The sequence below is a fragment of the Colobus angolensis genome, unplaced genomic scaffold, assembly GCF_000951035.1.
Source record: "Colobus angolensis palliatus isolate OR3802 unplaced genomic scaffold, Cang.pa_1.0 Scaffold92, whole genome shotgun sequence".
Classification (NCBI taxonomy): Eukaryota; Metazoa; Chordata; class Mammalia; order Primates; family Cercopithecidae; genus Colobus; species Colobus angolensis.
The window spans coordinates 569705-579909 of record NW_012123154.1 but is presented as its reverse complement, the minus strand read 5'-3'; the positions used below and the strand labels follow the sequence as shown (position 1 = coordinate 579909).

The following is a 10205-nucleotide window of genomic DNA, read 5'->3' as shown; positions in this document are numbered from 1 at the left end:
GGCCGAGGGTGTGACTTTCTAACTCAGCATCACCACTGGCTCAGGAGTTCCATTTGCACAGGGGGGCTTTATTGCTTTTCTAGGTACATAAGAACTTCAAGTCTCACCAGTGGAGGTTGGGCAGCCAAGACACCACGATGCTGGGTGTCTTCAGAATGGACTTAACCTTGTCCTTTTGCTTTCTGCCAGTGTAGACCACCGTCGCTCAGATGAGCAGGACCCCACCCACCCTGTGGCAATCTTGTCTTTGGAGAATCACTCTAGCTCCCATCCTTTGTAAATTAATATTGGTTTGAGCACTGCCCTCCAGCATGGCTGCAGTGAGCCATAATTGCATCGCTGTGCTCCAGCCTGGGTGACAGAGCAAGACTGTCTCAAAAAAAAAACAAGTATTTGCCAAATAGACACAGCCCTCACAAAAGAAGTTGGCAGAGTAACACCCCTTCCTACCACGTATCCTCAGAACCTGTGTATTTGTTAGGTTACGAAACAAAGGGAATTAAGTTTGCTAATCAGCCGACCTTAAAACAGGAAGAGGATCCTGCATTTCTGGGTGGGCCCAAGGTAATCGCAAAGATCCCTGAATGTGGAAGAGGAAGGCAAGAAAGAGTCCGCGTCAAAGAGCCTTTTAAAGAAAGACTTGACTAGACACTGCTGCTTTTGAAGATGGGAAGGGAAGGGTCAGAAGCCAAGGAATGTATGTGCCGTCTAGAAGCTGGAAAGGAAGTAGATTCCCCTCCTAGAGTCTCCCGAAAGGAGCGTAGCCCTGCTGATGCCTTCATTTTAGCCCAGTGAGACCAGGTGGACTTCAGACCAATAGAACCGTCAGATGACAACATTATGTTTTAAGCCGCTAAATTGTGGCAATTTGTTAAAGTAACAATAGAAGACCTAATACAAGTCTCATGTAGAAGTTTCCATCATTTTTCTTTTTCTTTCCTTTTTTTTTTTTTTTTGGAGATGGAGTCTTGCTCTGTCGCCCAGGCTGGAGTGCAGAGGCATGATCTCAGCACACTGCAACCTCCACCTCCAGGGTTCAAATGATTCACCTGTTTCAGCCTCCTGAGTAGCTGGGATTACAGGTGAGCACCACCACACCCAGCTAATTTTTTTTTTTTTTTTAAATTTTTAGTAGAGACAGGGTTTCACTGTGTTGTTGGCCAGGATGGTCTTGATCTCTTGACCTCATGATCCACCCACCTCGGCCTCCCAAAGTGTTGGGATTACAGGCATGAGCCACCGTGCCTGGGCCCCATCATTTTTATTTTCTACAATTCTGGCTGACATCTTACTGCACCATCCTGCCTAATGATAGACTTCATCTCATGTAGACCAGTGTTTTCAGAGACCAGCTTATTGATTCAGTAAAGGGCTGGGGGAAACTGCACACACAAGGACAAAATCTAAGCCTCTGCCGGGGTCACATGACAAGATTCAGAAGCGCCTTTGGTATAGGGGGTACCCGACCTCATGTGAAAGTCCAGGTTCAGGTTAATGTGACAGCAGCAAGAATTCACTGGCCTAGGCTTGGGAACTAATGCCACCCAACACGTTCAGCCTCAGAGAAGAAATGACTTGAAGAACATAATTTGTGAATTTGCCAATTGTTTTTTTCATTTTATAGCATCACACAATAAAAGTAGTAGATAAAATAATTTTAATGAAAATAATTTTGTGGGCCAGGCGTGGTGGCTCACGCCTGTAATCCCAGCACTTTGGGAGGCTGAGGTGGGCGGATCACCTGAGGTCAGGAGTTGGAGACCAGCCTGACCAACATGGAGAAACCCCATCTCTACTAAAAATACAAAATTAGCCAGGTGTGGTGGTGCACTCCTGTAAGTCCAACTACTCAGGAGGCTGAGGCAGGAGAATCGCTTGGACTCGGGAGGCAGAGGTTGGGGTGAGCCGAGATCACACCATTGTACCCCAGCCTGGGCAACAAGAGTGAAACTCCATCTTAAAAAAAGAAAAAAAATAGAATTTTGTGAAATAAAGGCCACTTGGGAGTATGTGAGCCACCACACAATGCTTTCTGAGTTTCTGTATGATTTATTTAGTAGAGGGGAGGGAAAGAGGCATTCATTAGTGTCTGCTGTCCTTTTTTTAATTTTTTTGAGATGATGTTTTGCTGTCATTGCCCAGGCTGGAGTACAGTGACGCAATCTCGGCTCCCTGCAACCTCCGCCTGCTGGGTTCAAGCGATTCTCCTGCCTCAGCCTCCCATGTAGCTGGGATTCCAGGTGTGCGCAATCACACCTGGCTAATTTTTGTATTGTTAGTAGAGACGGGGTTTCACCATGTTGGCCAGGCTGGTCTCGAATTCCTGACCTCAGGTGATCCACCCACCTCGGCCTCCCAAAGTGCTGGGATTATAGGCGTAAATCACTGTGCCCAGCCAATAAATTGATTTTAAAAAAATTTTTAGCCCCTTTTACTGTCTGAGGTTAACTAAGTGTTCAACTGTAGTCTTGCATTTCTCAGAGTAAAGATGAAATGTAATCTATGTCCGGTTCCAGTGTGGATCTTCTAGAAGCACAATAGTTTGCAGCACTTTAAATCCACAATGTGGATGCATTTTCACAATGGCAGTGGGGCTGAGAGCATGAATCACCAATCGGTATGAATGCTTTTACTGATTCAAAACGAAATGTCGGTGCAAGCTCACCAGTCGTAATAGAAGAATCAGGTTCCACCAAACTGTTGGAAGAAAAGCAGACAGAATCACATGCTGTTGAGAATTGTGGCTGCAAAACAAACCAGGCTAATAAATTTAGACACGTTCTCTCTCTTCTGGAGGAAGACAGTCAGAAGTAATTAAATGAACAGTCGTGAACATAAATGCTCCTTCAGGACATTTATTCAGTTACTGTATACTGAAGCCACAGAGAATCTCAAATTTGACCTCGCTTTCTCCTTTGGTCCACCAACACAGATTCTAAGTCCAATCGAGCTGCTTTTGATAGGAAAAAGAGTTAATGGAGTGCTATTTCTGCCTTTTATAAATCCTCCGTAGGGGTTCAGGTAACACTGAGTTCCAGACTTTGGGCATGCTCTACCTTGAAGGTACAAAGTCTGGAATGGAATGGGTCTGGAACTTTAAAAGTGGACTGCTTTTCAAAGTCCTTTTTCTAAACTATGAAAGAAAAACAAAAACACCTTCCAGAAAAGAAAGATGTTACTTGCATTCTTGTTTCTCTCTTGCTAAAGGCCCATCGGATTGGGCTGAGTAGACTGAAGGCCACTTGTGCAAAGACAACGCAGAGACGCTGCTTCTCAATGAAGATTGCATTTTAATGCTCTGACAACTCCCATTTCTTCATTGTCAGAATAACCTGGATAGAGGCCAAAGCTTAAACCAATTTGCACATATGTAAAAAGAAAAGGAAAATGCAAAACCTAAATTGCAGTGAGAGTTCAGGGCAGCAGAGCAGATCCTTCTGGATTTGGCGCCAGAGTCCCTGAGCCTGGGGATGGGCCTGGGGGTCAGGTCCTTGTTTGCAGAGGGAGTCTGAGGGCCAGCTCCGTCAGATGAGTCATGTCTGGTTGTTTGCTTTGCTTCTTGATGTATTCTAGCGTTTTCACCTAGGAGGAAAAAAAAAGATCCATCTCCTTTCTGGTTCATTATCCTTGGAGCCCAAGGCGCTAATGAATCAGCCATTATGTGAGCTTAGATTTCTTAGCAGAGAATAGTGAGTTTTTTGAGGGATGAGGGGAGGGAAGAAATCAAAGTCTTTAACTTCTTGGATTGCAGCTTGCCCTAAAAATCAGATTTGGGTGTGACCAGAAATGACTGATGTTTTCTATGTATGGTTTTTATTCAGAGGGAATAGACTTGTAAAGCTATGCTTTTGTTTTTTGTTCTGGAGACAGGGTCTCGCTCTGTCACCCAGGCTGGACTGCAGTGGTGTGATCATAGCTCACTGCAGCCTCAAACTCCTGGGCTCGAGCCATCCTCCCTCTTCCGCCTTCCGAGTAGCTGGGACTACACATGTGCACCACCATGCCCAGCTAATTTTTTATTTTTTGTAGAGACCAGGTCTCTCTATGTTGCCCAGGCTGGTGTCAAACCCCTGGCCTCAAGCGATCCTCCTGTCTCAGCCTCCCAAAGTGCTGGCATTACAGGCATGAGCTGCCACACCTGGCCAGCTCTGTTTTTTACTCCTAGGAAGTGATCCAGTAGAAATGGACCAAGTGCCTTTCTAAAAGGGGAGTTTGGGGTTGTCTGATGTCCAGGCCACAGTGCTGTCTTGAGGGTGGTTGTGCACTGGCCAGTGGGCTTATACCACAGGGCCCTCCGAGCGCCTCACCATGGTCCTGGTGTCTGCACAGCCGTGCCTCTGTGCCAGGTGCCACAGGTTGACGGAGAGCTGGTTGAGCTTGTTGTTGCGTAGGTCCCCATGGGCCAAGATGCTGTTAAAAAAGGAAAGGCCCAACGAGCTCTGGCGCTTCAGGGCCTGAAACAGAAAACGGAGGTTACTGCGTTGCACTGGGGCTCAGGCCGTGCCCTGCAGAGATGCTGCGGACAGTGTGGACTCTGGGGTAGGTCATGCCTGAGTTCCAGTGCCAGCTCTGCCACGTATTTGCTGTAGGGCAAGCTGCTGAACCTCCCAGAGTCCCAGCTTCTTCATCTGTAAATGACAGTAAGGTCACCACTGCAGAGGGTGGGGATTCAGTAAGATGACGAAGCTCTGTGCTCACAGACGGTCATCACTCATGAAATGGAAGAAACTCACGGTTCAGTGAGGTCGCGGAATGGAGGGTAACCCAGCAGAGACAAGCCTTGCTTTAACACAAGTACAGCTGAAAACTGCAAGGCTTCACCTTGCCTCTTTCAGAAGTGTCCTCAAACCACCCAAAGCTGCAGTCGGTATTCCTGCCCCTGGGCTGCCAGTAATAAAGACCAAAAGACGTCTCCTCCGAACTGAGCTCCCCAATCCTTGGTGCCCACATCCAGCCTTTACATGCCGACATCAGATCTTTCCTTTCTTGCTCAGTAATCTGATGTGAGAGGTATCTTGCCAAAAAAAAGTCTAACCACAGCGTCATGGTTGACCAAACCTGAGCTCCAGCTTTGAATGGTAAGACGAAAGGGAAAATAAATCTCCAAAATGCAACCCCAGGCCCAGGAGAGAGGATACAACTTCCCCAAGGTAAACGAAGGCCCCTCGAACAGCCACATCAACAGGTGGGAACCTGCTGTTCAGGAACCCATGGGGCCAGAGCAGATCCCGCATCTGCACAACATCAGTGCTGCCAAGAGCCTCGTGTCTGCTCCCTGACAGTGAATGCGTGTAAGAGCCCTTAAGAGTGTGCCAGGGATTCTGCTCTGTGCTTTACACAACTCGCCTGATTTAACCTTCATGACAACTCCGTGGCAGGTACATTCCTGACCACCCATGATAGACAGAATTCTAGAGGCGTCTCCCAACATTCCTTCCCCTGTTATTGAAGCACAAATCCCGGTGCTGCTGTGGAGAGACTGCAGATGGAATTAAGGTAGGGAGCGTATCTTAGATGACCTGAGTGGTCCCACTCGAATCACTGGAGCCCTTAAAAGCAGAAGCATTTCTCCAACCAGAATCAGCAACAAGCAGTGAAAGAGAAAAACAGGAAAGAGGGGGAAGAAGGGAAGTCAGAGATTCAAGGTATAAGAAGCTGGCCCGCCAGTGCTGGCCATGAGCTGAGAAACACAGGCAGCTTCTAAAAGCTAAGAAGGACGCCCGGCCAACAGACACAGGACCTCAGCCCGTGATCACGTGGAACTGCAGTCTGCAAATACCCCGAAGGAACAAGGAAGTGGATTCTTTCCAGTGCCTCCTGATAAGAGCCCAGCCAGCAAGACCTTGACTCTGGCCTTGGGAAACCCAGAACAGAGACACCGGTGCCAGCCAGCACTGACTTCTCACCTACCAGTGAGATCAAAAATGGGTACTGCTGTAAGATGCCAAGTTTGTGGCAATTGGTTATGGCAGCAACAGGAAACGAATACGCTCCCATTCTGCAGATGAGGCACCTGAGGCTCTGAAAGGTTAGGAACTTGCCCAAGGACCACAGTTGGGTCCTCACAATGCAGAGGGGAGCCTGACCTCCAGATGTCTGACTCCAGAGCCTGTGCTCGTACTTGCAGCCCTCTCCAGGCCACACACTCAGGTTTGCATCTTACCAGGAATTGGAGTCAGAAGGGCCTGAGAGACTTGCCCAGTGCTGCGAGCCAACTTTGGCTATGCAGTTTTATGCAGGGAGTAAGAATGACTTGATTGGGCTTACACCAAAACACATTTCTTCCTGCTTTTCTCAACTACTCTTGGCTAAAACCAACTTATCAACCAACCATCCATCCATCCAACATTCCACAGATATTTCACATGGTGCCTGCTAGATGCTATGCCAACTGAGTTACCCCTTCTTACTGTCCTTTCCCAAGTGAGAATTTAAAGTCTTTTAGTGAAAAGAAAAAAAAAATTAGCTGAGCATGGTAGCACACACCTGTGGTCCCAGCTACTCAGGAGGCTGAGGCTGGAGGATCACTTGAGGGCAAGAGTTGGAGGCTGCAGTGAGCTATGATCCCACCACTGCACTCAAGCCTGGCATCAGAGCAAGACCCTCTCTTAAAGAAAAAGTGAAGGAATAGCTTCCAGTGCAGTTGGGCAAGGTGGCTGAGTGGCAATTAAGAATCTTCAGCACCCCCCACCCCCACCTGGCAAAATGGAGCCTGCCTTGGCAACAGCCTAGAGCAGCGACAGTCACAGAAGCAGCAGAGCCGACGGCGAAGAGGCCAGTCATCAGGGAGCAGGTTGTGCTGTGGGCGCCCAGACCCACGGGCACCGAGAGAAAAGCGCTTTGGCATGGGGCATGCGGGCTGGCACCTACTGGGCATGGACTCACAAACTGGCTAGCGAGCGCCTGCTCTGGCATCATTTGTTCTACCAGACAATGCAGTTACGCCCCGAGTGGGAACCTGAGCCCCTTCTGCTCTCCTTTTAACCTGGTCCTCGTCTGACACCTGGGAGAACGGGAGCCCCGCTTTCTGCCTGGATCTAGAAGAACAAGCTAAAATAAAACTCTTTCAAAGCCAACTAAGTCTCCTTGGAGAGAGGCCCTTTGACTACCTTTCACTGAAGTGGGAGAAATTGTTTTAAAAGTCAGACAAGCAGCACAATACCTAATTGGCTATTTCTCCATTCCGTATCTTCTCAATTAGCAAAAAGCTCAATTCGCATGTGTTTTAAATGCCAAAGCCCATTAAAAGTGAAATCATTAGAGACGTGTCTGAGGGATGAGACACATGCCAGCTGATATTCAAACACCGAGAAAAATACAAACACGTAGCTCGAGAACCAAATCAGGGCCTGATCCCCAACCCTCGCCACAGAGGTTTTAAATAGAAAAGAGCTGCTTTTCCTATGAGAATTGTCATTTCCAGGAAGCTCTCTGGGTTTGGCATGGTTCCCAGCTCCACCACACCCAAACAAACAACTTCATGAAATACAGCTTGTGATTAAAATGAGGCTGGCACCTTCACGTGGCCTTAGAGGATGATTTTGGAAGCAGGGTTGCTACCAGAGCTAAGAGAGAGGATTCTCAGAACGGCACAGGCATCAGGGTTTGCCAACAGCAGGAAGCCCCCCACCCGACTCGGTGGGGAGAAATCCCACCAGGCCCTTCCTGGTCTGTGATGGGCCTGGGTACCAAGCCTCATGCTCTTGGGGGTACCAGACTTCAGAGGACTCCAATATGGCTGCTTGAGCTAAACTTCAAATTGCACCATTAAAACGAAGGATAGCCGGGCGCGGCGGCTCATGCCTGTAATCCCAGCACTTTAGCAGGCTGAGGCAGGCGGATCATGAGGTCAGGAGATCGAGACCATCCTGATTAACAGTGAAACCCCGTCTCTACTAAAAATACAAAAAATTAGCCAGGCGTGGTGGCACGCGCCTGTAGACCCAGCTACTCAGGAGGCTGAGGCAGGAGAGTCACTTGAATCCAGGAGGTAGAGGTTGCAGTCAGCTGAGATTGCACCACAACACTCCAGTCTGGGCAACACAGTGAGACTCTGTCTCAAAAAGCAACAAAACAAAAAAAACAACAACGAAGGATAATATGTTCAGTTTGAGCTTGGTCCACCCATGTGACCATGTTTTTGTTTATTTATTTTTATTTTAGAGACGGGGTCTTGCTCTGCTGCCAGGGTTGGAGTGTAGTGGTGCAATCACAGCTCACTGCAACCTCGCACTCCTGGGCTCAAGCGATCCTCCCGCCTCAGCCTCCTGAGTAGTCCCAGCTACTCAGGGTGCACTCCACCATACCTGGCTAACTTTTACATTTTTTTAAAGATGGGGTTTTACTATGTTCCTCAGGCTGGTCTCAGACTCCTGGAATCAAGCAATCCTTCTTCCCCAGCCTCCCAAAGTGTTGGGATTATAGGCATAAGCCACTATGCCTGATGTTTTTCTAATAAATATGCATACATGGACAGACATTTTCAGTGAACGTCGCTGGTATTTACACCATGTGAAATGTTCTTCAGAAACATTCCATCTTTGCTATTCTTTCAGAGTTTTGTTTCAGAATCACTATCACCATCAACCCCTCTCTCCACCAGAGAAACAGATATAAATGTTAAATATAAATAGCTCCAAATTATATGGTTCTGGGCTTTATTTTTATTGCAAGCTTGGGACTTCTGGGCTGTGATTATTTATGCTGTCAGTGACCACCTCTGATTAAACCCAGCCTGTTGCCTCAGCATGAAGAAATGTAATTTTGAACCACATGTCAAGTTTTCTGTGGGTGTGACTTGTCAAACACACGTCACTGTTCTAAGAAGTCCCTAACTAGAAGGTGGAGCCAGAGCCAATGGTTTCAAGAAATCAGGGGAAGGCTGGGCATGGTGGCTCACTCCTGGAATCCCCAGCACTTTGGGAGCCCAAGGCCATGGTGGGTCAATCACTTGAGCTCTGTATTTATTTTATTTTATTTTTTTTTTTTTTTTTTGAGACGGAGTCTCGCTGTGTCACCCAGGCTGGAGTGCAGTGGTGCGATCTCAGCTCACTCAAACCTCCCCATCCTGGGTTCAAGCAATTCTGCCTCAGCCTCCCGGGTATCTGAGATTACAGTCATGCGCCACCACACCCAGCTAATTTTTGTATTTTCAGTAGAGATGAGGTTTCACCATGTTGGCCACGCTGGTCTCAAACTTCTGACCTCAAGTGATCTGCCCACCTCAGCCTCCCTAAAGTGCTGGGATTACAGGCGTGAGCCACCATGCCCGGCCAAGCTCAGTATTTTGAGAGTAGCCTGGGCAACACAGACCCCGGCTCTACAAGCAACAAACAAAAAATTAGCTGAGTGTGGTGGTGCACACCTGTAGTCCCAGCTACTTGGGAGGCTGACATGGGAGGATCATGTCATCCTGCGTCCAGGAGGTTGAAGCTACAATGAGCTGAGATAGTGCCACTGCACTCCAGCCTGGATGACAGAGTGAGACCCTGTCTCAGGGGAAAAAAAAAAAGAAATCAGGGGAAAAAGCTAAGACAAACTTTCCAAGGGGGGATCGAATTCGTACAAGCTGAAGGTGATGGGCTTCCGTTATTCCTGTAGGCTGAAAGGACTCGCTCCTGAAAACCATCTACACAGAAGAGGGAAGAGGTATGAACCCTTGCTGAGTGTTTGTACGTGTCTGTAAAAGGCCTTTTAAAAAAAAAATGTGTATTTAGGGTTTTATTTTCTCATCGTGATTCATGAGCCTCACATGCAACATTTAAAAAATTATTGATACATAAGATTTGTCTTTATGAGGTACATGTGATGTTTTGTTACATGCCTAGAATACACAATGATGATGCCAGGGTGTTTGGTGTGTCTATCACTTGAGCATTTATCATTTCTTTTTTCTTTTTTTTTGAGATGGAGTCTCCCTCCCAGGCTGGAGTGCAGTGGTGCGATCTCAGCTCACTGCAAGCTCCGCCTCCCAGGTTCAAGCAATTCTCTGCCTCAGCCTCCTAAGTAGCTGTGATTACAGGTATCTGCCACCACACCCGGCTAATTTTTGTATTTTTAGTAGAGACTGGGTTTCACCATCTTGACCAGGATGGTCTTGAACTGCTGACCTTGTGATCCACCTGCCTCGGCCTCCCAAAGTGCTGGGATTATAGGTGTGAGCCACCACGCATGGCTGCATTTATCATTTCTATGTGTATGGAACA

The 10205-nt window shown here is 47.7% G+C and overlaps 1 protein-coding gene across 1 annotated transcript in view; it reads right to left on the bottom strand.

The window, feature by feature from the left end:
- Nucleotides 1–2839: 2839 nt before the first annotated feature.
- Nucleotides 2840–10205, bottom strand: part of LOC105504495 (chromosome unknown open reading frame, human C16orf62) — a 180737-nt gene continuing 173371 nt past the window's right edge. Inside the window, exons 30-31 of the mRNA XM_011931960.1 lie at nucleotides 4308–4454; nucleotides 2840–3582 (exon numbers count right to left, since the gene is read on the bottom strand). Of these exons, the coding sequence (XP_011787350.1) occupies nucleotides 3484–3582; nucleotides 4308–4454 (246 nt within the window). The 3' untranslated portion in view covers nucleotides 2840–3483. The remainder of the gene's footprint in view (nucleotides 3583–4307; nucleotides 4455–10205) is intronic.